The following is a 27,463-nucleotide window of genomic DNA, read 5'->3' on the forward strand; positions in this document are numbered from 1 at the left end:
GTTAAGCAACATTGCAGATGTTATGATCACATAGAAGTGCTCCATATCACTGGATTATGTGGCGAAGACATTTCCCAGGTGTGACACGCAGGCTATAATGATGATGGAGACATAGAGCTCATACAGGCCTGGAGTCAGGAAAACCTGAATTCACATCCAGACTCAGGCCTCTTCCTCTTCCTCCTCCTCTTACTACTACTACTACCACTACTACTGCTGCTGCTGCTGCTGCTGCTACCACCAACACTACTACAACTTAATCATCATTTTTCTGCAGATGTCTCCTCAATCTATATATCTACTTCCAATGTCTCTTCTGAGCTCCAGTTTTACAACTCCCAACTGCCTTTGGATGTTTCCAAGTGGATGTCTAGAAGGATTCTCAAATTAAATATGTCCCAAGCTCAACCCTCTTCCAATCTTCCTTATTTCTGTGAGTACCACTTTCTCTCCAGTAATCCCAGTGGGCACCCTTGCCACTATCCTTCACTCCTCTCTCACCTTTATCCTACATAGCCCATCAGTTGCCAAATCTTGTTATTTCTACCTCAACACTATGTCTTACACCTACTCCTTCTCTCCTCTTGTAGCTAACACCCAAGGTCAGGCTGTCACCAGCCCTTGACAGGACTGCTACAACAGGCTCATCACTGTTCTCCCTGACTCAAGTCTCTCCTCATTTTAATCCACCTCTCACACAGCCGTGGCTGCCAAAGTGTTTTTTTCAGAGTGCATATATGACCATATCATTCCCCAACTCAATAATTTCCAATGGCTCCCAATTGCCACTAGGATCAAACATGCATATGCTCTTCATACTGGTTTTTAAATTCCCCCACAACCAGGCCCCAATCTGCCTTTCAAACATCAGTCTACATTGCTCAAACTAACCTCTTGCTTTTTTGCAACCATGACACTACCTCTCCCATCTTCACACCTTGGCATTGGCTGTTTCCCATTCCTGGAATGCCATCCCTGCTCTGCCTCTTTGAATCTTTTCCTTCCTTCAGAACTCTGCTGGAGCACCACCTTCTACATGAAGCACTTCATGATGCTCCCAACTTCTAGCACCCCACCTCCATATATCACCATGTCTTTATTTTGTACAATCTTCTCTCTGTGCATGTAGCCCCACCGAGTCAAACAACAAATACTTATTGAGTGCCTACAACATGCCAGGAATGGACAGTCCTTCAGGACAGAGAATGTTTGACTTTTCTTTGCATCTCTAGTGCCTGGCACAGTGCTTGAATCATTACAGGCGATTGAAAATGCCTGTTCACCAATCAAGTAGGCAACCATGGTGCACTTAGCACCATACTGGGTGGGTGGGTTGTGGGTGGGTGAGTGACCCAAGGGCAATAGAAAACATGCTTTCTGTCAACAAAAGTAGAAAATCTTATTTCTCTCAATAATAATAGTTCACATTTATGTAGTATTTTAAGATTTACTCAGCATTTTTCTTTATTGCGGCCCTGGGAAGAAGGTAGAATGAGTATCATACTTATTTATATAAAGTATCATACTTTATTTATATAATTGAGGCTCAGAGGGCTAAAACTGTCTGCCCATGGACACACAACTAGTGGGTGGCAGGGGGATATCCAAAACAAGTTCTTCTGACCCCAAAAGGCAGTCTTCTTTTCAGCACCCTACATTGCCCACAAGACATTCATCACTGAATACTTATCTGAGTGCTTTCTGCTTCCTGGAGAGCCAATCACAACCTTAACCCTGGACATAGGAGGGTGTTATAATTGACCTCACAGAATGCATAATCTCCTTTGATATTCACAAGTCCATGGAGGCAGGGCAGGAAGTAAGAAAACTGAGGCTCAAGGAGATTTAAAGGCTTGTCCAAGGTCACACAGCTACTGCAAGGCAGAGCCCAGCTAAAAACTCAGTTTTTCAATAAATCAGTGCTTTTCCCATTGCACTTTTTAGCAAGACCAAATATGTCACTGAGGATCCATTTAAGGGTCTTCTGTTAGTTGGAGATTCGAGCAGCAACCCCTCCCTGAGAATAGCAGAGGTACCTCTAAGATGTGGTTGGCTTTCTGAAACAGCAGGCTCTCTCCTTCTGATGTCCTAGGTCTCTGTAATTGGAACTTGGCCACATTCCACATTACCTAAGCCCAGAGATTCCCAAGAGGAAGCCTAATCTGTGTTCACATCATCCATTCCCATCACCAAGGGGATGTGAACTGACTGCCCCAGTATGCAAGTCCCCACCCTGTTTCCAGATGTGGCAGAACTATCCAGGTGTTAGGAAATCATTGAGACATCAGGGAATCCTGAGACCTGAGATTTCTTTGGACAGAGACAAGTTTGGCCTAAGTTAGCTCAGTCAATCTTCTGGCCAGTCATCTTCTTGCCTACACCCCCACTTCCTTCAGTTGTCATTATTAACCAGGCCCATTGCACAAGAGATGAGGCCACCTTCTCTCCAGAGGAAGCTAGTTAAACAAGTAATATTAGCTGATGTTTATATAATGCATTAAGGCATGTAAAGCATTTAACATATAGTAATCCCATGTGAGTCTCACAATAGCCTTTTACAAATGAGGAAGCTGAGGCTCACAGAGTCCCCCCCCTGAACCTCTACTTCTCCTAGCTAAACATATCTAGATCCCAGGTACGATGGATAGAGTACTAGAACTACATTCACAGAGATCTGTGTTCAAATCCCATTTCAGACACCTATTAGCTGGGTTACCTTGGGCAAGTCACAACCTCTGTTTACCTCTGTTTCATCAACTGTAAAATGAAGAAAGTGATAGCACCTACTTCCAAGGGCCGTGATGATAAAATGAGATAATATTTGTAAAGCATTTAGCGCAGTGCCTGATATGTAATAAGCACTATGGAAATGATAACTATTATTATCCTTCATCCAATCCTCATGTGGCATGCATGATCCGAAGGTCCTCTAGCCTACTCTGAGTGCCTTCCAGTTTATTATTATTAATTATCATTACTAGAGAAAGATGTCACAGTCTATCCTTGGTGTCCCTTTTAAAATCTGAATCCTGGGCTAGACTAGCAAACACAGAGATGACAAGATGAACAGGGAACACCTACAGAGTCTGTGTCAAGATGGAACCCTGGGCTGAGCTGGGAGAGATCTAGGTCTGAATCCTGCCTCTGACACGTGGCAGCTGGGAGAGCCCAGGTGAGCCACTTAACCCCTTTGAGTTTCTGTAAAATGAAGTGGTTGGATAAGCTAGCTTCTAAGGTCCCTTCCAGCTCGAAACTCTATAGCCTACAGCCTCATTACCATCCATAAGAATGCGAAGTACTTTCGTGAGAAACGGAGTTGCCTATTTTGTTTAGACACTGAGATAACTGAACAAGGTGCAAAGGGTCAGGGAAGAGAGCTTAGAGAAGAACTTAGGCTCGATGACAAAAAAAACTTCCTAACATTTAGAGCTGTCCAAAAGTGGCCTGGGCCTTCTCAGGAGATAGTGACTTTCCCATCACTGGAGTAGTAGGATTTTTTTGAAGGGTCTGCATTGGACCAAATGGTTGCTGAGGATCCTCTGACTCTGAAATTCTGTGATGCTTTTTGCTTCTTCTTTCATGGGACCCATGACCTATCTTGGGGTTCTTAGAATCAGAGAGAGAGACCCCTCCAGGAAGACAGAGACCTCCTGGCCCTGACACCTTGCCCCTGAACTTCTTTCACATTGTGCAGACACATTAGCCCCAGAGGTGCAGCCCTTTAATGTATGAAGTTTGGATTCAGTCAAAGGGCCACACTTGAGGACCTAGAGGGTCACACATAGCCTCGAGGCGCCAGGTTACTCACTCCTGGAATCAGTAGATAATTGATCCACTCCTAAGCCCTCATTTAAGACTTGGAGAAGACCTGAATCATGAAGGGTTAAATTTCCCATTCTTTCCTGAGCAGGGCCCACAGTGGGACAGATTCTAGTAGTCTTAGCAATCAAGCTAACTAAGGAGAAAATTGAGTGCTATGGCTCTTCAGCCCAAATTTATTGATTAGAGAATAGGACTCCACTTTATCAGCTTAATCAGATTATAGGTTTGCAAGCAGCCCTTGGTTTGTGGGGAACGAGGTAGAGCTGCAGGCTGACCAAAGACCCCACTGGCAGAGAGAGACACACAGGGGACATGGGGGTGGAAATTGGAAATCCTCATGTAATTTTCCATGAAGACTAAAAACACATGGCATTAAGAGGTTGGATGAGAGACAGAGAAAACAAGAAGGATCGAAAAAGCCATTGTCCCCATTTGGCCCAAGTTCTTCCTGAGGGGCAGGATCAGTCTTCTGGAAATCTTAATCCTCTTCTCAGCCTGTCAGAGAACTACAGAAAAGATTTTGCCAAGGGCCCAACAACTCCACTCACAAAAATCCCAGAAAAAGCTGTGACCAGCTCAGCCTAGCCCAACCATAACTGTTAATGTTTTCCAAGACATTTTCACAGTGACAAGGATTTAGAGTTACAGAGGACCTTGGAGATTAATTAGCCTGCCATTTTCCTCAATTTACAGATGAGAAAACTGAGTCTCAGAGAAATTAAGTGAACCTCAGGCCCTCCAAATGCTGGGCTTTTCCTAATTTGCCATACTACTCCTCCAGAGAAGAAATAAAAAAGCCTGAGGGGAAAACACTTAGGCCCAGGTAGACATGATGACAGAGCATGAGGGCACTGAGAAGGGAAAAAATTCTTACAAAAAGGCTGAGTAGGTAGCGACAGATGTCATATCATTTGAAGGGCATTGAGATAGGATTTCCTGATGGTTGCTGTACCACTTTTTTGTGGTCCCTGAGATACAATCTATTCAACATATATAATATACATATACATATACATATACATATACATATACATATACATATACATATACATATACATATACATATATTTAAGCCTTTAATATGTGCAAGTAATGAGGCGGCACAGTGGATAGAGTGCTAGGTTTGGAGTCAGGAAGGCTCATCTTCCTGAGTTCAAATCTAACCTCAGATAATTTACTGTGTGACTTTGGACAAGTCACTTAATCCTGTTTGCCTCCATTTCCACATCTATAAAATGAGCTGGAGAAGGAAATGGCAACCCACTCCAACATCTTTGCCAAGAAAACCCCAAATGGGGTCACAGAGAGTCAAACATGACTGAACAACAACTACGATGAGCAGCCACCATGCTAAGTGCCAGGGATTCAGAGACAGGCAGCAACAGTCCCTCACATTCTAATGGGGCCCACAGACTCTAAATGACTCGGTACATCCAAGATACAGACATGGTAGATGGAGATAATCTCAGATGAGAAGACAATAGCAAGATGGGGGATCAGGGAGGTCCTATGAAGATGGGACTTGAGCTGAATCTTGAAGGCAGGTAGGGAAACTGTGAGATACAGGTGAGGAATGAGACAATTCTAGGCATGAGGGACTGCCAGTCAAAGTCATGGAAAGGGGAAATAAAGCGTTCTGTGTTTGAGAACTAGCAAGTGGGCCAGAATCACTAGATCACAGAGTGTGTGGAGAAAAGGGAAGTGTAAGAAGTCTCAAAAGGCAGGAAATACACAGACTTTCAGAGCTGGCAGGAACCTTTAAAATCACCCAGGCCAATCAATCCCCTCACTTTTCAGAATTAAGTAATAGAAGTAGTTTTCATTTGCATCGACCTGGAGAGTTAATAATATGCTTTGTGCAAGGGTTATTCCACTTCCCCTGCTTTTACATACAAGTAAGCAAAAGTGCAGGGAAGTGAAGAGAATTATTCAAGGTCACACAGGTAATTAGTGGCAGAGCTAGGATTAGGGCTCCTGGTCACCAGTATGTCCTTCTCTCTGTTTTAGAGATTCATTCCTTTGAGAATAAAGACTTTTCGGTCTCCTATTAAAATGTCACCTTTCCCAGAAGTGGCTCAAATCTTAGGGGGATTCCTTGGCAGCTGAGAGCAAGGCCAATGGAAAGAGGATTCTGGTTAAGCATCTGGGAGGGGTAGCTCAAGGTTAAGATGAGGGACATTGAGAGGGCAGGTGGGAACACCGTAGTCTTTACAAGGCTAAGGGCAGCCCTGATTCCTCACATCAAAAGGAGGGCCAGAGATGGCCAAGGGCATGGGCCTCCTTCTGTGCCTCCTCACATGCCTTGGCCCAGTTCCATCCCTATGTCTTTATCCTGCCATCGCTTCCTTGGGAATAAGTATTTACAAGCCCTGTCATGGTGCAGTTGGAAAGGGATGCAGCTTTGGATTTGGATTCAGAGAAACCAGGTTCAGATATTGACTGTGTCATTTAATACGAGCAAACCAAATATGGACCGATTTCATGACATTAGAGCTAAAAAAGCTAATGTAATCTTGGGCTGCAATTAGAGTTGTATGTCAAGCACAAATGGAGTGATGGCCTCATTGTATGCACTCTGCCCTGAGCAGACCACATCTGGGCTATCATATCCAATTCTTGGAGTCTCATTTTAGGAAAACCATTGACAAGCTGGAGCATATACTGAGAAGGACCAGGATGATGAAAGGAAAGGAAGCTGATCCACAAGATCATCAACTAAAAAAATAATGGAGATGTTCAGTTTGTTAGAAATAAAGCCTGGTGGTTTGTGGAGAAAGGACACTCTAGTTGTCTTCAGGCATTTGAAGGGAAGAGGGGGGATGTTGTGTTTGGGTACAGATAACAAAATGGGTAGAAGTTTCAGGAAGGCAGATTTTGACTTGATAGAAGGAAACACTTCCTTATAAAGCTATCCAAAAGCACACTGGATTGCCTTGAGAGACAATTAAATGGCCAATGGTAAATGGGATCTTGCAGTGGGGATTGCTCCTTGGATATAGATACAGGTAAGAGTAGATGGCATTTGAGATCACTTCCAACTCCAAAATGCCATAGTCAATCTTGACTAGGTGTTAAGTCCCTATGCCTGTCCCAGTCAACAGCTCAAATCGCTTCTCTCAGAGTAAGCATCCATAAATACACAAAGTTATGACTCATAATCAAAACTAATTCTACTTGACAAGGGGCAGCTGTGGCTCCCACCATGAAAATAGATCCCATTGTTTTGATCCCATAATGGGCCAGGAGGGGAAAGAGCAGGCAAGGGAGCCAGGGAGTAGGTTGTTAGTAAGATTGTCAGTAACACTTAGCCATGATGGATGAGCTGGGATCAGGTTGCCTCATCTTTAAGATGAAGCCATTGGATAAACTGGGCCAGGCCTACTCTGTGTGGTGGGGGTCTCTAAACTCCTCTTTGGAATTACATAACTCTTTCTCTGGCAGGCATCACTCAGCAAGCTATTGGCGTGCCAAGGAAATGTAAGCAGGGATATAGAAAGCCCACTTGAGTTAGTTCTCATAATCTAGCCTAATTGTGAGGAAGGAACATGCACACATTCTAAAGTTCTTTCTTTCCTCTAAAGACCAGCCTGGAAGACAGGAAGATTTAGGGGATTTCCAAGGGTCTCTTGGGACAGAGGCTGCTAGAAATGGAGAGAGCACCCATCCTCTTTAGGTGCTAGTCTGGGAAGCTGATAAGATGCACGAATAGAGAGCCTCTAACATCTCTGTCTTTTTAAATATTTTTTTAAAATTTTCTTTTTTTGGTTATGAACTCGAGAAACATCCCTGAATGTGAACAACTATGACACCACAAATCTCTATTGTATACAGCTTTTTCTTTAAATATATCTATTAAATTTCACATGATAATTTCTTATGTGTGTCCCCTTTTTATCCCCATATCCCCATGCTTATCCGTGTCCCCTTCTAAACTTCCTTCAAGTTTCTATATCTTTTGTAATGTTTCATTCTATATATCTTTTTGAATCTATCAGATAATTCATGAATTATCTTTTTTCCCTTACGCTTCTGCTTTCAAAAATCTAAGTAAATTAACCTGTGTTTGGATTTCAAAAATGTGCATAAACTTGATAAATCTTGCATTTTCACACCAAGAAAGCAAGCCCAGGCAAGCTTTCCTATGCTTACACAATACTGAGCTGAGCACCCAGCTTTTCTTAAGCAAACAAACAAAAACCTTGAGCTTTAGATCTAGAAATGTAAACATAAGAGCTATTTATAAATTTGATAATTACTCCTTTCTCTTAATGCATGGATATTTGTATTTGGTCAGAAAGTCATCTGAAGAGAGTAATCACATTTCCCTTAAACACAAGTGACAGTGGAAAGAGGTCTTGGAGTAAGGAAGACTTGGATTTGGCTCTTCTTTCCTTTAGTAATTCTCTGACCCTGGGCCAGTTACCTGATACTCCGAGTTTCAGTTTTCTCGTCATAAAATGGAGATGGTAGTGGGACAGTAATATTTTTAGTAGCCACTTCTCAGGGCTGTTATGGGAACTAAATGAGGGAATCTATTTTGCACCATAATAGTTTTTGCTTATAACAAAGCAGTTGTTCACATCTGGAGTATTGTATTCCCTTCTGCACACTACCCTGGAAGAGAGGTATTGACAAACTTGAGAGTAGCCAAAGGAAGGCTGCAAGGAGAAATAGACCATATCATAGGTGGAATGGATGAATCAACTGAAGATAACTGGTTTAGAGAAGAAAAATTTAGAATAAAATATGTATCTGTTATCATCAAATATTTAAAGGGCTATTATATGGAAGACGGATTTGACTTTTTATGTTTGTCCCCAAAGGGGAGAACTAGAACCAATGGGCATAAATGATATGGAAGCAGATTTCTGCTTAATATGAGGATTTGTGTCCACAAATGGAATGGACAGCCTCAGGAGGTAGTGAGCAGCTTATTTGTGGACATGCTTAAGACTTCAAGCCTAGATAACAGCTTCTAAGGAATCCAGGAAGGGGATTCTTACATTAGGGACAGGATTGAACTAAATGACTGCTGATGTCCCTCATGATGCTCAGATTCTATGATTCTTCATCCAAGTTTTCAGTGTCAGGATGGGACTAGAGAGCATGTATATCATAAATGTATGTAATATACATATGTATATAGATATAGATAATATGTATCTGTGTCTCCATCAATTCACGCAACTGTTCTTGCAACTGCTTCAAACTCCTTTCTTCTCCTCCTTGTAAATCTAATCTCTCTAACACTGAGCCCAGAATAGTCAAAGTAATCAAGGCATCAGACTTAGATGTTTCTCAGTTATTTCAGATTGATAGAGAGAAAAAACCTATTTCCCTGGATGATCAGTCCCAGTGAGGTCTGAATTGCAATTCTTTTAGGAGATCAAGAAGAATCAAATGGTAAGTGGTCTGTTTTGGGATATGCTATTTTCTCTTCCGTGTAGGTAGCAACCTCCAAAATGTGATTTCAGGAGGCCAGAAGACAGGGCTGCTTGTCAAATACTACTCCCCTAGCAACCTGTAGACATCAGTTCCTTTAATGTAAGTCCCTGAGCTATCTTATAATGGAAACCTTCCTGGGATGAGTCATTATAATATTGTATATTTGTTCAGGACTCAATGATTTATACAGAATTGCCCAGGGTCTCAGAGTTGGAAAAGACTATAAAGCCATCTAGGTCAACCCAAACTTGAGCAAGAAACTCCTCTACAAATTGTCCTGTTGGGAGTCAAGGTGAAGAGAGATGATAGAGAGGGACTTCAAAGGGCAGTATTAGCAAGGGAATTAAATGGCAGGAACAGAGAATTTAAAAGCACTGAGGAATTGTTCCAATTTCGCATTTTTTTGCTGGAGGGAGTCTGCCCTAGCAAACACAGAAGAGTGGTTAATTCTCCATTGCCCTATCCCTAAGTATACACTTTTTTATTGCCATCATTTCCTATTCCTTTTCGCCCATGTTAAAGATTTTACAAAATTCATAGAATTAGATTTCCAAGAGTTGACTTTGCAGTGGTCCCTATAGTCCCTTCTAATGATAAGCCCATTCAGTCTAGCACTTATTAAGTACTACTATGTACAAAGTACTTCTAAGTTTGGAAAACAAAGACAAATAAATATGAATATAATAAAGTAAATAAATAAATAAAACCGTGGAAAATAAAGACAAATAAAAACAGTCCCTGAACTCAAGGAGCCTACATTCTATGGGGGTGGGAAGAGATACAACATGCAAGATAAATAAATATAAAGTAACTCGAGGAGGAATCAAGAAAGGCCTTTCTTATTTAAAGGAAGCTAAGCATTCCAAGAGATCTGGTTGAAGACATAGTGCATTGCAGTCTGTGCAAAGGGAGAGACGGAAAATGAAATGCCAGGTTGGGGAACAGCAAAGAAGCCACTTCAGGAGGAGCACAGAGTATGTGAAAGGGAGTAATGGGAACCAACCCTGCAAAGGTCAGCCGGAGCCACACTATGAAGGGGTTGAAATTACAATGGAAGGATTTTGTATTGTATCCTACAGGCAATACAGAACCACTGAAGGCTTTTGAGTAGGGAAACAACACGGTCAGACCTATGCTTTCAGGTTATTTCAGCAGCTGTGAGGAAGATGCATTGGGGAAGGAAAAGACTAGAAGCAGGGAGTCCAATTAGGAGGGACTGCAATAGTTCATATGAGAGGTGAAGAGGGGCTGGATAAGGGTCATGGCCAGTGTTCTCACAAGCAGTTGTTTCTGTTTGGTCTGTAATTACAAGGTATCTGTGCTCCCTCTTCCCTCCTCGGTGCCTTTTGTTGTTATTTTCAAGGTGTATTTGAGGTCAAATTTCAAACCACCAGGCAGCCTTTCATCCACATCATGAAAGCCTTAGATTTCAAGTTGGTATCTGCAGTTTTCAACATGGGCACGTGACACATCCAGGCTGTGACATGCCCAGGCTGTTGTGCAGCTATCAGCATTGTATTGGGGGTGGAGGGAGAAAAGAGCAAATGCCCTTAGCAGGCAGAATCAATTAACAGCTTGGATTTCCTGAAGATGCTCAGCCTTGGCCCACCCCCACCCCCACCCCCCAAATGGGAGGAGAGAGGAGAAAATAGTGACTATTGGGCAAAGGGACCTGACCTTCTTTCCACACCCCACTCCTGCTGGAAGTTCTTGTGATGGATGACAGGCTGCTGGCTGCAACCCCTCCACAGAAACCAAAGGTGAAGGGCAGACAGACTTCTCTAAATCTCACCATAAGTTGAGCTAGTAAAAGCTTTGCATTAACTACATCGAGTAAGCATTCTGTGCCCAGGAGAGGAATAGAAATGCAGCTGCAGTTAGGCCTTGCTGAATTGGCCCCGGTGATTATTCAGTTTCTGTCATTTGGTGTTTGGAAAAGATCGTCTCATAAATCCAGATTTCAAAAGAGCAGAATGAACATGCTGACTTGGAAAGGACCAAGGGAAAAAACTCAAGAGACTGGAGTTTGGAGGAAAAGGCAACACATGTTGCCTCAACTGCTGGCTTGGGCAGGAGATCTGAAGGTACAGGGAGGTGATGGAAACTGCAAAGCAATCCAGAGCATTGCAAAGGCACAGTGTGGGGAATAGTGAATTCTTACCCGGGGCCATGTTTACCCCTGGCTCATCGGCTCAGTTTGCACCTTCTTCTTTCCACACCTCAGCTTTTTAATAATACCAGAAGATGTGTCAGCAACAGAGAGATGGAGCAGGGGGAGGTGATGTCAAACATTCTACAGATGAAGAGATGGAGACTCCAAGACTTTGCCCAGTGATTCTATGAGATGGTTGGTGATCTACTGACTGATCTACTGAGATCTACAATCTATTAAGTGATCTACTGGTGTGGTAGAAAGAGTGCTGGATTTAGAATCTGATTTAAATCCAAGCCTTGCTACTTTCCCTCTATGTTATGTTTCCTTAGTTTCTTTAGCTGTAAAGTGTTGGAATTGGACTGGGTGGCCTCTGAGGTCCTTTCCTGTTCTTGTACCATCATTCTAGGCTGTGCACACAATGCAATGGAAAGAAGACTAAACCAAGTAACAGTCTGAGTACTAGTTCTTTCACATTTACTGTGTAAAGTAGGCAAGTCATTGGATTACTGTGTAAAATGTCACACCCCTCACCTATAAAATAGGCATAAATTCCTACCATGACTAAAAGGGCTTCTTGTGAGATTCAAAAGAAACAACCAACACACCGTATAAATGTTTGCTATTAAGGTTGGCCAATCGCTTTATTTACATGAGCTCATTTGAACTTCAAAACAACCGGGTGAGGTAGGCAGCCCAACCATTATTATTTCCATTCTCATGGCCACACAGCTTAGTAAGTATCAGAGATAGAATTGGAACCCACATCTCGTCAGGATCACATGTTAGGGATAACCTTTTGTTGGAGAGAAGTAGGTTCCAGAGTGCTACTTTGTGGGGAAGCAAAGTGTCACCTATTACACCCATTTCCAGAACTTTGATATAGAATTTTCTGAGCTTTGTAACTGGTTGAGGAGGCGCAGAATTGGTGTCTACTAAAGGTTGCTAACAAGAGTTTTGTTAAAGATCTTATCTGTGGGGTTCTTTGAACCCAATTATCTATAGGTTTAGGGGTGAAAGCAAGAGTATAATAAGCAATTAAAATTGTATGGATAGGATAGTAAACAGCTAATCTGAGCACAAACAAATGAATGAAGGAATCAATAAATTCTGTCTCTAAATCGCCAGTGATATTACCAAGAGGTTGGCCTTGGGTTGTTCTCTTAAGTGAGACAACAGAGACCCTTAGCAGAAGTGTTCCGTTTTCTCCTTTGGGTTTATACTTATGAATACTAACTCAGATTTTATGGGTAGGGGTGGAAGATGGACATAAACTTCCAATATACAAAAATTCCAAAATGAAGATATAAGGTTTCAATTATTAATAAAGCTGTTTCTATATGTGTGTACATGTTTTCTCTAACATTCTCTAAATTCTCTAACAAGCAATGGCAATTCATTTCCATTTCCCAAGGAAGGTTAGCCCTTGCAGTTACAAAATTCTAAGATGCACATATAACCTAATACCTACCCTAAGGAGGATCACAGGACAAAGATAAAGATAGGCCTGGACACTAAGAAATGAAAGGGGACAGTCTTTAATGGGCCCTACCATAGAGGGATAGATTAGATGATCCTAGAAGTATCTTCTAGTACTAAGATTCTTTGAGTTTCCATAATTTAGAGCAGACCGAATATACCTTCAATTTTAGGCCCCTCACTTCCGTAAAATGACTTAGCTCTCCACTTTGGCATCTCAGTTCATTTGAAAATCTTCATATAGAGTGTACTTAAAGAGAAAAAAGAACAAGTGGCTCTAAGATGATCAGAAACACTTGCCAAGAAGCACTAAAATCAAAAGAAAATTATTTAGAAATCTCGATCCTTCTATCGTTGGCTTCCTCTTTGGAGAATGTCCTTTGTGACATGCAGTGACTTTCCTAGAACCATATTTGCTAATCCAAGTTGGCCCCTGATTTAGACCGTGTCTCTGCTTACATTCTTGTTAAGCAATGCCCCCTCTTAATTCACCAATCAATGAAAACACTTAAGAGTCCAGCATGGACATCTGTCACCTTCTCCACAGGCCAACTCCACCCCAATTTCCATGATTCCTGAAGTAGTCTTTTGCTTCTATAAAGCCAGCTATTGACCTGTTCTTCTTTTTGGATTTCTCAGGGGATTATCTCGGCTATCCTAACACTGGGCACACAGAATGAAGGATTTATTCCAGTCAATAAAAACCTCTGGTAAGCGCTTTTGAATCTATCCAGTGACATCATATGAGAAGAAGGACTATCACAACTTTTAGGCAAAGAAAAAAGAAGTGTAGTATGTTGCCTACTTTGCCTTCCAGCCTAGCTGGATCACTTGCTTCCCCCATGAACTAGACATCCAATTTCAGCCCTAGCTCCCTGCATTTGCACGCATCCTGACCCATGCCTGGAATAGCCTTTTCATTCCTGCCTCTGAACTTTCATCTTGCTCTAAAGCACAGCTCAGGGCTCACTTCCTCCATGATATATTTCCTTGTATTTACTTATTTAAGTACATTTTGCCCTCTCCCCCTGACTATTTAAGCTTTTGTCTCTTCCCCCTCCATCCACTAGCTAACACGGTGTTTTTCTACTCCCATGCAAGGGATTCATTCTTTAATTTCATCTTAGTAACCAGGGTCTCCTGATCAACAAACAAAAAGTTTGTTGAAATCCAGTGGTCCTTCCACTACACCACACTCCCCTGGCTCTAAGTCCAATGCTCCTTCCATAATGTCCTAGATGATACTATTTTCCTGGCCTCTCCATTGCTAAAAAAGATTGGGAGGGACTTACTAGGCTGGCTTCTTACTCAAGAACTAGGTAAAAGTCCTCTTCTAAGAATTGAGAGATGTGGATCCTATTCCTAACTCTGCCCTATGCCTGCAGGCAATTTGACCAATCTCTCTAGGTCTCAGTTTATTTATCTGTAAAATGGGGATAGTAATACTTGCCTGATCTACTTCACAGGGATGTTCTTTGTATCCATAAAAGTGCTCTGCAAATTACATAGCACTGGACAAATGTGGTTATGGGAGAAATGCTCATTCCCCGGAGACTCAAATCTCTGAGACTCCCATCAGTTCCTACAAATTGAGAAAAAGAGCTCATGTTTTTCAATAACCGTGTTCCATGGGGTAGCATCTTTTTGCATTCATGACTTTGCTACTGTAATAAGGTTTTACTTGAGGTTCTGCTAAATGCTTCACATGTAATTAAATGTCTAGGCATCAAGCTCCCTTATTAACAGCCACATGGAAAATTAACCTGCAGAACTCTTTCCCAGTGTCACTCAGAATTGCCTCTGAGTGATAACTAAAGGTAGGACTTTCACAAAGACTTTTCTTCTAAAGTCAGATATGTCACCCCATTCATCTTCACATCATCCCAGTCCTGTCCTAATCTGTGCAGATTCCCAGTACTAAAACACAACCTTTTGGAAAAGGCTGGTGTTCTCATCGACTATTTCAGCCTATTTTGTCTCTCTTGCCCAAAGCAGGAAAAAAAGCACAGTTCTCATTAATGTAGCCTTAACTTCTTTAAGAGATGTGGAAATTTAGATTGTTCCACCATCCCTTGGCATAATATTGCTGTGTGAGCCTTAAAACACGGGATGTAGCTCTTGATGGCCTTGTAGTAGGACAAATCAGTATATAGATCCTCTCAGCCTGCAGCAGAGACTCACACATGCTAGTGAAGGCCCTTCTGGGAGAGCTGGGACAGTAACTGATCACTGCATCTTACAGAAAAGTGGGAAAGGGGGGACAAACTCAGCCAAGAAATGGGAAGCAAATGATGAGTCCTCTTAAGAGCAATAGAGAGGAAGAAGGTGTTAATGCATACTGACAAGAAACCACTAGGGCCATTTGCTCTATTCAGATATTTTGGCAGCTGGAAAGAGAGCAGGGGTAAGTGTTGTAATGAAATATGTTCAGGCCCTGACATGACCTTAAGCTGTGATGTAGTTCCATCCTCCCTGCCAGGCCCTTCTGACAGGTTCACAAGTTCCTTTTTTCCTGAGGCATATGGGTTGGGAAATGCCCTCCCTTTACTGCTCCCCACCACCTTCCAAGAAGAAGTAGACCCCAGATATGGAAGGGGAGAGAGAATTACCCTCACTTGGATTTCAAACAGGGAAAGGCCCCAATCCCTTTCCCAGAAAGTACACTTAGCTCTCTTTTATCCAAGGCCCAAGTTGCTAAAATAGTCTAATATCTGGGGGATGGGGGCAGGATAGGGTAAGAAGCAGAGAGGACCTGAGGTCCTTAAATGGCTGAGAGTCTGAATTTTGACGTTGTCCATGAGAGAGGGAGAAACTCAAATGAGATAGAACAAGAGAGACTCATTATTTTCCTCCCTCACCTGCTCCCAGTAAAGTTCCAGGCTCAGAAGGAGGCCAGTTCCCACAGCATTCCCAAACTGGACACTCTTATAGGATAAATGCCTATTCTCCAAAGACTGAAGTTCCTGAAACTCCCATCAGTTCTTCCCAAATGAGAAAAAGAGCTCATGTTTTTAGTAACCATGTTCTATGGGGTATTATGGTACCATGGTACCTGCCTGGGAGGCAGAAGATCTTGAATCTGGTCTTAGCTTTGTCACTAACTAACTACAGAACTTTCACATTTTTGAGCCTCAGTTTCCTCATCTGTTGAAATAAGGATAATAATCTATTTTACACAGAGTACCATGAAGGTCAGATGGGATAACAGATGACAAAACACTTTTGGAATTGCAAAAGCCCTATGTGTGTCCTCACTCACACTGAGCATATACTTATATAACATTTGCACAATCTTTAGGTGAATGAGTGTGGCCTATATTTAGTAATCCCTAAGCCCCTGTTAGTAAAAGATTGGTCATTCCCCAGGATAGCAGGAAGCCAATTACATCACAGGAAATCATGGTGCTAGACGCACATAATCATGACCATCCCCAGATGACAATTTGTAGCAAGAACAAAACATGTGGATACAAATCAGAGCCAAGGCTGCCTGCTGCAGAGGTCCCCATGAAATGACATGTAGTCATGCTGGAGAGGAGCCAGGTTATTGCTTAATGGCTACAAAGCACTGCCGACCTCATCAAAGAAAGTACATGTCCCACATCCAAGGCCAAACTCAAGCCCAACAGGTAAATCTTTTTTTTGCCCCTGCTGCAGTTTCAGGACTGTAGACAGACCATATCTTTTGAACTCTCAGATCCCTTTTCCTGTCTTGCTTCAGGTACCTAGAGGCTGATTCCCCATAAGGATTCTGGGATCCACCATTCATTCATTCATTCAGCATCTATTATGTGCCAAGCAGTTTGTGAGTCAGAAAGTTGTCAGGTGCCATCCCTGAGCATATTTGGATGCTATCATCTAAGTCTTGAAATGATTTTGGAAAATTTTGTATACACTTTGCATTTACAAACTTGTGCATGTATTGTATTCTTCCAATAGGATGTTTACTCCTGGAGGGCAGGGACTATTTAATTTCTATCTCTTTTTAAATCCCCCAGTGCCTGGAATGGTGTCCTGAAAATAGTAGACTATTCACTGATGCTTGTAAATTTAATTAAATTGAGTTGAATCCCTGCCCTCAAGTAGTTTATAACTATTAATGGAGTCAAAAAAGAGGCACAAATACGTGTAGTGAAAAGCACAGGTTTAAAGAAAGTGTTTTGAGAGAGAGGAGTGTTAAGAGGAGAGAGAGACCACATTCAGTTGTGGATGGAGACAGGCAGAAGTATCAAATTATTCTTCATGGAGGAGGTGGGTTTTTTACATAGACCCTGAAGGATAGGTCAGATATCAATAAACTAAGGTGGGGGAGGGGGAAAGTGGATTCCAGGTGGACAGAGGATATAAGCAAAGATCCATATTTGGGACAGTGATTGGTGTAGGGCATGTAAGAAAAGGAAAAAAGATGGGAAGCCTGCTTCCAAGCTCATGGTGTAGCTGGAGGAAGTAAGGGTAACACACCTGGAACAATTCATTCCACACCTGATTGATCCACACTTGGATCACATCCTGAGTCACTGAATGTAGGTAATTTCACATTTAAAGTGCCAAGTGCTTGGCCAGGTAGTATCCAGTTCTGACATCTATATTTCCTATTCCCACCAGGTCTCTGTCCTTTGTCACAACCACCAGCTGCTTCTCCTTCATCCTGCTGGGCCTGCTGTATTACATCACTGATGTGAGGGGATGGTGGAGTGGCTGTCCTTTTATTTTCCCAGGTGATTTGCAAGGGGGAAAGTGTCAGCACATGGGGACTTTCCTCTAGGTTGTTTGTAGGAATGGTGGGGAATTTCCCTTTTGGAAGCCCTGGATCTATTATCCCACAGCTTCCAGTTAATGCATAAAATTTTGTTCTATCTCATGTCCAAGTTCCCCTTAGATGGAACAATTAATCTACCTGTAGGAAGAGAAGGACAAAATCCGAGACAATAGGTCAAACTTGTAACCAGTTGGACCAAAGCAGTTTGATATTATCTGGGGAGGTTTTGAAGAAGCTATTTAACAAACACCTGTAACCTTGAGTTGGACTTTCTAACCTGTCTTCAGGTGAGAATTAAAATCTGATGGGTAGTACCTCTTTATCCACTAGAATGTTGTGAAAATATAAAAACTAAAGAAAATGAAGAGGGAGAATTTATATTTCCCAGTCTTGGTGGCCAGAGGTCATACTGTATATGAAATTGATTAGACTGTATCCTTGCTGGTGATTGACCACCAAACAAATAATGATTGAAGGCTACTCTGCACTATACAACTCAGGGAGGGAAGGGAGGATACAGAAAAGTTTGACATTATCCCTACTCACAAAATTTTTATAATTTAATGAGGAGTGGGGGTGGAATTCAGTAAGCATTTGCTGCATGGTTATTATATACCAGGCACAGTATCAGGCCCTAGAGATACCAAGATGAAAATAAAACAGTTACTACCCTCAAAGAGCTTACCTTGCCCAGATGAAATTGTGATTTGTCCTTCATTCTCCAAGAGGACCATGACATCAGGGAGGTGATGACATGACTTGCTATTGACTTTGATTTGAGTGAGGGAGGGCTGTGCAAAGCCACCAGCCTCACTTTCTCCTCCAGAGACATCTGGGTCCAGTGGTCAGATATTGATCCAGATAACTAGAGACGGCCCAGGATGCAGTGGAAGACCTTGGCCCTTTTAAGCTCAGGTTTTTTCAGGCTGTCACTTTAAATGAGGCAACACCTATTCAGTGAATAGGCCTCTTCAAGGGATGGCCCCTTTAATCAAAAAAAAAAATCAAACTGGGAGAGGAAGACACTCAGGGTTACTGGCCAAAAGAGAAACAGTTGCTATTTGCATTCACTCTGAGACAGGAGGGCCCAAAGATAACCATCAAGTGGTACTTGCGCAGTGACCTATTGTTGTCGGATATCCGAAATTCAGAGTGATTTGGGTTTAAGGCTTTGTCTTTGAGAAAGAAATCTAGCCAGTAAACCCCAAATTAACTAGGTAGCTTTTGGCTATCAAAAATTTCCCTTCCTTTGAGCAGAACATCCTCATGTAGGGGGAAAGGAGAGGAGAAGAGAGGAGAGGAGAGGAGAGGAGAGGAGAGGAGAGGAGAGGAGAGGAGAGGAGAGGAGAGGAGACGAGAGAGGAGAGAGGAGAGGAGAGGAGAGGATGAGCTGAGTTGCCCAACTGGAACTGGCCAGCTAGGTCCCAAGTGGCAAAAAAATAAGACAAAGTACAGTTTAATGATGGAAGATGTACCCTCCATGAAAGTCTTCCTCCGATGCCTCTTCATGGTACACATGTGACTCTGAATTTTCAAAGACTGGAAGTTCTTCTAGATCCTACCAAACTGGGAAAGTTTTGAGCATGGGTCCAGTTATGGACTTTGCGTCTGTCGTTGTGAGACAAGGCCAGCTAAATTCTTAGAAGGTCATCACCAGGTTAACCAGAAGGTTATTCAGCCACAAGAAGTAGTGAAGAGCATTTGCTAAACAAGAACAATAATAATTTATAGTCATGGAGAAAGCAGTCACTCAGATAAAATTATAGATGCATCAAAATATAGAATATTTGCTATATCATTCTATGTTATCGTTGAGGGGTGGAGAAGTCAGTGAAAGCTTCACAAATGAGCTGGGCTTGTAAGAATCAAGAGTCCAGCCTTACAGCAGAGCCTCTGAAGAGAGTATAGGTAAGAGGAAGCAGGCACGTGTTGGTCTCCTTGATTGGGCATACCCAGACTATTCCAGGGCAAAAAAGAAATGGGAACCTGAGGAATCAGTAAAAGAAGTCCATGTGACAGAACAGAAATGGTGCTACATTTGTAACTGGAGAAGCTGTATTCACAAAGTACCAACTGCCACTTATTACCTAGACAAGCTATTTTCCCTCTTTCACCCTCACCCTCATGTTTCTCACATGTAAAATAAGATGGTTGCAGTAGATGACCTTCTAAGAGCTCCTCCAGTTGTGATGATGGGATTATGGATCTAGTTAGAAGGCGCCTCAGAGGGCATCTATTTTAACCCCTTAACTTTTCAGATGAGGAAACTGAGGCCCAATATGCACATACATACGTGTATGTATATGTATATAAGTTTGTATATATGTATATGTATACATTCCTATAAGTTTGGATTGCATTGGATTGCTTTGGATTGGATTATAGTAGGAATTCACAGTCCTTATGAATTAGACATGGGACTTTATCCTAACTGTTATTCCTAGAGGTTCATAAGTAATACTATTTCCAAGTAAATTTTTGCTGCAGGAAAGCGAAACACCGCCCCCCACCCTTTGAAATCCTGGGTTTCCCTAATATGAACAAGAAAACCAGAATAGGAAAGACTGCCAAAGATAATCACATGCATTATAGAAAGCACCAAGATGAAGAATCTCAAAGGACAGTCTTGAAAGTGGCCTAATAACTATCCTTCTGATTCCTGCTTTGGTACCTGCTATAGCTGAGCAGCCCCACTGGGAAAGCTCACCTCTTTGGGAGGTTGTTTCTTTGCTTTCCCATCAAGATAAGCACTTGGGGGTTTTTCTGTCTCATACATCATACATCATACATCAGCCCTACAAATAGCCCAAACAATTCTTTTGACTCCAAGTTTTAAAAGTTAGAAAATAACCAGGCTCTAACTCTTTCATGTCTTCCCCCTACTTTCTTCAGATGCTAGAGGTTATAGGGGTCAAATTCCATTTAGGTTCTAGGATGCTCTTCCTCTAGTGGCCTTCCTCCCCTGGCCTGCAGATGGGCAGAAATAATAGATGATGCTAAAGTTGCTGTCACTTTGTGGTTCTGAGACTTTGGAAAGGGAGTGGTGTAGGAACCAGATGGTAAATTAAAGCCCTGGTCTCTTTACCTTCTTGTTGCAGGAATGAACTCCATCTTGATTTATGTTGGACACTCTCTCCTGGCTGGCTACTTCCCTTTCAGCTGGGAGATGAAGTCACCTACTTCTCATGCTGAGCCCCTGGCCCAGGACTTGCTGGGCACAGCAATCTGGGTCTTTATCGGCTTCCTGCTATTTAGAAAGAATATTTTCCTTAAGATCTGATGACTGAGGGCCAGGCCTTGGGGGCACAGGGTTCTGTGGGTGAGCATCACTTGACTGGGAAAAAGCAGTTTTTGAGGCCATGGGGAAGCTGATTTTGGAAAGGACAAGTAGGAATTTGGTTGAGCCTTTGGCTCACACCCCAAGTGCCTTAAATCCAATTGAGTTATCTGTGCAGAGAAGAGCTGTCATTTCTACACGCCTCATTCCAGGAAAAAGTGTCTTGTGGGCATGAAGCCAGTCTGATCTCTGCTCCTACTTCTGAAATGAATAGAGGGCTTCAAGGTACAGATGACTTAGCTCTGGCAATACTAAGCCTGTAGGAACAGAACACTAGGACCTGGGACCACATTGCCCTCTCATCTGCTCCCTCTTTAGCAAAGAGCCCCTAGCAACATGCTCCGCAAAGCAAAACAGAAATATCCCAGACACCTGTTTCCAAAAGGAATCCTAGACCTGAATCAGGCATTACATGAATCATTTCTTGTTTTAGGAACAAGGCCAAAAGCTTCTGTTAAGGGTTGTAGGGAAAAGATCAGAGATCTAGAACTGACATGGACTTCATCTATTCCAATCTCATTTTTTTCTATTGTGAAAACTGATGCTCAGAGGAGTTAAGGGATTTGTACAAACTCATGTAGGTAGTAAATGACAGAATCAGGTTTCAAACCCAGAGTCTTCTGACCCCAAATCTAGTACTTTTCCCACAATGCCACAGGTTTCTACATCTGAGCCTTTTCTTTTCCTCTGTATCCCAGCCAAGGCAAGCTCCCAGCTACTTCTCTCCCATATGCTCTTTTCATGGAGATGCTGAATCCAAGAAGACAAACTATTTTCTTTGAAGGTTTGGGTATAATTCCAGCCCTCCTGGAGCCCTGTCCTACTGCTGCAGGTACTTAGGACCCTGTCAATTCTTATGATTCCTATGATTCTTGTCAACAAGATCAACCAGTGAGCATTAACTGAACTACTCATTCAATACACAGACCTGGGTCCCCATACCTACTTAGACTTCTATCCCCTGCTATTAAAGGACTTTACTTAGGGAGGCAGCAGGTATGGTAGAAAGACCCTGGGGCTAAAAGTCAGAAAGCCAATTTTATTTCTAGTTTTACCCCTAGATGAGCTTGTGACCTTGGGCAAACTGTACTCATAGAGTTGATTCCCACTACAACATGCCCAACAAGTAGTCATTCAGACTTCCCCTGAAGACCTCTATGAGTGGCAGAGGTGGGGTGGACTCATTACTTCCCAGGTTAATCCATTCCACCTCTGAATGGTTCTGATCATTAGGAAGCTTTTGCTTATGTCAAGAGGAAATCTGCTTCTCTGCTACTCTCCTCTACTCCTCTATGTCGCCCCCACCATTGCTCAAGGTCCTTGCTGTCATGCCAAGCAGAACAAGCCTGATCCTCTTCCACAAGACTACTTAAATGTTTGACTGTAGCTGAGACTTCATTCTCCACCCCAAGTCTTTTCTTCTCCAGACTAAACATAACCAGATCCTCCAACAGATTCTTGTTAAATCACTTAACCTTTCTCAGTTTTATTATTCTTCTCTACGAAATAAAAATAAAAAAAAGTTTGACTCTGATTTCTAAAGACCCTTCCAGCTCTGACATTCCGTAAGTCTGATTTGGTCTGAACCAGCCCTAAGAGAAAATATCAGCAAAAAGCACAGGGGATGTGGAGGCTGAAGGGTCAGTCCAGCCCCAACCTTCATCTTTTAAGGAAGCAGCAGGATGTTGGAGATGAAGACTCTGAGGCACTGGCCTGAGTTCATCCCTAATTCCCTGTTCAGTGTCTTCTACATCAGCCAGTTGTCACTTCTGATGTTTGAATAGCTTTTATTGCTTAGTTCTTGCAGTTTTCCTGTGGGCCTTGAGTGGATGAAGGCCCATCTCAGGTCTGAAATCCACTTCAGTTAATCATTCACGGGAAGGAAAATGGAGCTGTTATTAAAATTCCAATGGCATTTTCACTTCCTGCAGAAATGTGGATTTCTTTTTATTATTATTATGACTAATTGTGTCAGCAGTCAGTCTCTGCATGAACTCAGTGCCTATTAATATGAGCATTCCTCTAGTGAACTACTAGTGGCTGTGTGTACTCGAAGAGGAGAGAGTTGGGGGAGGGGAAGAAAGTGTTAGGTGTTTATTTATACAGGCATATACATATATTTCACTAATCTCTGTCCAAGCTGAAATATTGGCTCTTGGGGGTTCATCCACGTGAGTAAAAGTGATTCATTCATTATGTCAGGGCCAAAGATGCCTTGTGTTATTTGATTAAGGCTTAAGATAAATATGAATTGTAATCCTTGAAGTGGATGCCTCTGTTGCCTGTTGAGCCAGATAAAGCCCTCCTTTTCTCAGACCTACCAGCAATTGTGGTGTTAGAATTCTCACTGAGCCTAGAGGGATCTTGGAGCATCCCTCAAAGAGTGCCCAATAACTCCATCTTTGTAAAAGTAGAAATGAGTTTGCCAGATGCCCTCAAACTAATAGCAATTCAAACAATCTAGCAAGAACACACACACACACACACACACACACACACACACACACACACAGAGTTCACCAGTGGGTTCTGGTTACTCTGGAATAAAAATAGATCTGTTTATCCTGGGGAAGATGTATATTCAGTAGGCATCCTTGGAAATAAATAACAAGGAGAAAATATTCAAGAATCCTTTGGTTAGATCTTGGAGGATGAGGAATGGTGAAAAATGCAGGACATTCTCTTAATTTGACTGCTATCCCCTCTCCTTTGCAGTACCCTTCTTTCTCTAAAAGGGATCACCAGTCACAGATTACATAGAGAGGAAAGATGAGGAGGAGAAAAGTATCTCTAAGACCATTTCTATGGCTGAATGAGCAGGGTAGCTCAGCACAAATCTTCAGAGGGAATGGGTCTTTCCCATCTTTGGGCATACTCTCCTCCACTCAGAAAGTGTTTCTGTTTGTGAAAAAGGGAACCAAGTCCTCACAAGAAGGTGCCATGCCATTGCAAAACCTGATGTTACCCAGGCTCCATCACAGAATGGGCAAGAAGGGAGAGTCCATAAGCTTTGGACAAACATCCTGCTTTCTCAGCAGGTTAATCGGATTTTTTAATAAAAGACCACGGAAATGTCAGCAAGTCTGAGCAAACAGAGCCGATCTGGAGCTGCAAATTTCAGCTGAAGAAGAGCAACCTGATTTAAAAAAAATAAAAAAGACAAACCCAAATATCTGTTAACCTGATTTTTGTCTGTACTACCCTCCAGTAGAGGCCTCTGCCGGCATGGGGACTTTTAGAGGGTCAGAGACTAAAGAAAAAAGCTGCAATGATATTAACACATTAAGAGAAAAGGTACTGCCAAGGACCAAGAACTGACAAGCACTGTGATAAGGCAACCAGCACAGGGGAATAAAGGGCATCTTGCCTGGAGCTGAGCAGATGGGGTCTGAGTTAGAAGGAGAGCAAACACAAACTTTTAAGTTAAGATGGATTGGGCTTATAGCAGGGTGTCTGCAGATCACCATGATCCAAGGGCTAAGATAAGGAGGAAGACTATTTGCCAGAACACAGATTCAGGATTAGGAAGTTCATGTTAGATCACAGATTTGGAACTAGAAGGCACTGATTTGAAGGGACAGTGATATTGATGAGATTGCACCTTACCTCATAGAATCATAGAACTAGAACTGGAAGGCATCTCAAAGCCCATTTTTCAGATGAGAAAACACACACACACACACACACACACACACACTTCTCTGAAAGGAGAACAAAGGAAGGGCGGCCTTCTTCACCTAGTATGGACCATATGAATACCAGCTTATGTGATTTTGGTTACTTGACATCCCCCATAATTTTTAGAAGTTCATGGATTTATTGTTGCAAGATTTACTGAAACAGCGAATAGAGATAGCTTCGTCTTTTACTGGAACTCCACCAACCACACTGAATTGGTCTGAGCATCCTCCAGCAATTGCTATTTGCCAAAATTTGAGAATGGAGTTCCTGGGACTGTCCTAAAAGGGACCTGTGGGGAGTCCCTATGGACCCATGCTATATGGCTCCATATAGTAGGGAGGAAGAGGCAAGGGAAAGAACTAATTCTGCTTCATCTCTGAGTTCTTTACCCTGGTAGTATCTATCACCAATCTGCTGAAGCACTTCATAGCTCTCCGGTGGACATACTATTCAGAAGGTGCATTTAACAATGTGAAGAAACAGTTTGCCATAGCCCATAGCATGGTATATCTCACTACTGTCAAAACTATTCATCATGATTGGAAGTATGAAGCATGCAACTGGATATTCAGCTGATTATCTGAGAAAGACCAGAGATGGGAGATCATGTTGGAGACAGAAGCAGGGTCAAAACCAAAGATTCACAGCAAGATCCGAGAAGGAAAAATGATAAGAGAAGAGGCACATGCTTTAGGTGTCAATATTCCAATATTGGAGACAAATTATTGCTTGAACTAGACCAGGGCTGTCCAAAATGTGGTCCACAGGCCACATGAGGCATGCAGTGTGATTACAAGGCTGCCTACAAGGATAGAAATTTACACAAATGCTTTAGTAAACAAAGCCCAGCTACCACAGAGCTCTCATTAAAATGGCAAATCAAAGTACATTGTCTGTTGTTTCAATAAAAACCTAAGGTTGGACAGCCCTGAACTAGACAACACATGAGAATTTCATTCATACTCAGAAGCTACATGGTTATACAAGTTGTAGACTTCATTGTGTGGTGGCTTAAATAGATCCCATTTCTGACACTTTGTGCCTATGTGACCCTGGGCAATCCCTTAACCTCTCAAAACTCTCAACAACTCTCTAAAACAATAAATTATAGAGAGGTTCTGACCTACATTGGAAGAAGAAATTTGTTCATCTGGGGGTTTTATATACCAATGAAAGGACAAGTCCAGACCCCATTTCAATCTGTGTGGTGGCTCTATCTACTTGCCTTTTCAGTTGGGTAACTCCTCATGATTTTCTTGCCATCATTAGTCTTCATGGAGTCTAGGTGGAGGAGGCATCAGGTGTGCTCATAAGTCTATTAGCTGGAATACCTTCCATTCCTCTCCTTCATTGACTCTGCTACCCTTTTATAACATAATTTCCTATAAGGTAGGGCCATTGGGCTGTTGGAATGGAAAGCATAAACCACTGCCTAAATACCCTTAACCCCTAGCCTCATATACCCAGCCTCTCTCTTGTTCGGAGGCTGCTTGTAAAGGCAGAAGGTAAGACAAGGAAAGGATTTTCCACTAGGGGTCATCCAATTTATTAATTTATTTAAATTGTATTTATTAGTATTACTTTATCTTTTTAAATTTATTTATTATTAATCTATTGTGGCAACAGGGCTTATGTCTTGCCAGGAGAGGGAGCAAGTAAGCCAGGTGAAACAACTCATGGTGGAGCAATGTGGCCCTAAGAGGATCTAGTGTTCTCTAGGCAACTTTCTCTGTGTATGTATTTGTGTTCTCTTGTGTTTCTAGAGAAGTCTTGTGTTCCAGGCTCTGTTGCAAGCTGCCTGAGGTCTTATGTACAAAGAACATTTAAGGGCCAAATGATATTGGCTTTGATCAACAAGGTTAAAAACAGCTGTGTCCTTGACAAAATCTTCTGAGTGATTTTCACTCTTCTGGGAATTCATGTATCAGAGGTTGAAGAAACCTGACAGAATATTTTCTCAACAGGTCTCACAATAAAGCTGAGTACTACTTAGTCCTTCTAAGAAGCAGACCAAATCAGAAATGCTGCATTCCAAGTTGTTGTTCAAGACCTGGTCCATATACACAGTAGAAACAAAAAGGACAGATCTGGTTATGAACATAACTAACAAATTTATAGCCAAAAAATTTCCCTTGTTGTTTAAAAAGCCCACATGCCACAAGAGGGTATTAAGGGCTTAAAAGAATTTAGCCCAGTTTCCTCCCTATAAGGTCTTTATTAACAAATTAATTAGCCAACAAATGCCTGGCCAACTCTTGGTGAAAAGTTTTCCTGGGATGTTACATAGTCTCCATTATCCCTTGATCCCATCAACCATAAAGCAGAAGAGACAGCCAGAGGCTTGCAATCCAGTCCCAGGTTCACCTAGGAAAGCAGCACATGTCACTGCCATGTGCTTAAAGTTGCCATTGCTGCTGGGAAAGAGAGAGAGATTCCCCACCCCCTCCATGGATTTCTGAGAGAGAGTTTGAAGAATCCCCAAACATTTGACAGAGAACAAAACAGACAGGGGGTAGAATCACTCTTTAAAATCTATTGAGTGAGCTATTCCTCCTCTTTGGCAAAGGGCCTTCGTGCCCATTTCCCTTGCCCCTTCCCCCATCACAGGGACCAATAGAACCATTAAAAGATTGTTGTGTCAGAGCACATGTCTTTTTGGAAGTGGGCCAGGTCCAAGACCTATCTATGCATACTCAATGGGATGCCCCACACCCCAAGCCCTAGGCTGGCAGCTTCTTATTACCCCAACTATATATTGAGCAGTTAGGTAGCCTGGAGGAGAGGAAAG

General features: G+C 42.3%; 1 protein-coding gene across 1 annotated transcript in view; it reads left to right on the forward strand.

Moving 5' to 3' along the window:
- Nucleotides 1-20,937, forward strand: part of LOC118828694 (heparan-alpha-glucosaminide N-acetyltransferase-like) — a 378,901-nt gene extending 357,964 nt beyond the window's left edge. Inside the window, exons 16-18 of the mRNA XM_036735519.1 lie at nucleotides 13,538-13,608; nucleotides 17,504-17,616; nucleotides 20,756-20,937. Coding sequence (XP_036591414.1) covers nucleotides 13,538-13,608; nucleotides 17,504-17,616; nucleotides 20,756-20,937 — 366 coding nt within the window. The remainder of the gene's footprint in view (nucleotides 1-13,537; nucleotides 13,609-17,503; nucleotides 17,617-20,755) is intronic.
- The last annotated feature ends 6,526 nt before the right edge of the window (nucleotides 20,938-27,463 follow it).

This window comes from Trichosurus vulpecula, chromosome 8, assembly GCF_011100635.1.
Source record: "Trichosurus vulpecula isolate mTriVul1 chromosome 8, mTriVul1.pri, whole genome shotgun sequence".
Taxonomy (NCBI): domain Eukaryota; kingdom Metazoa; phylum Chordata; class Mammalia; order Diprotodontia; family Phalangeridae; genus Trichosurus; species Trichosurus vulpecula.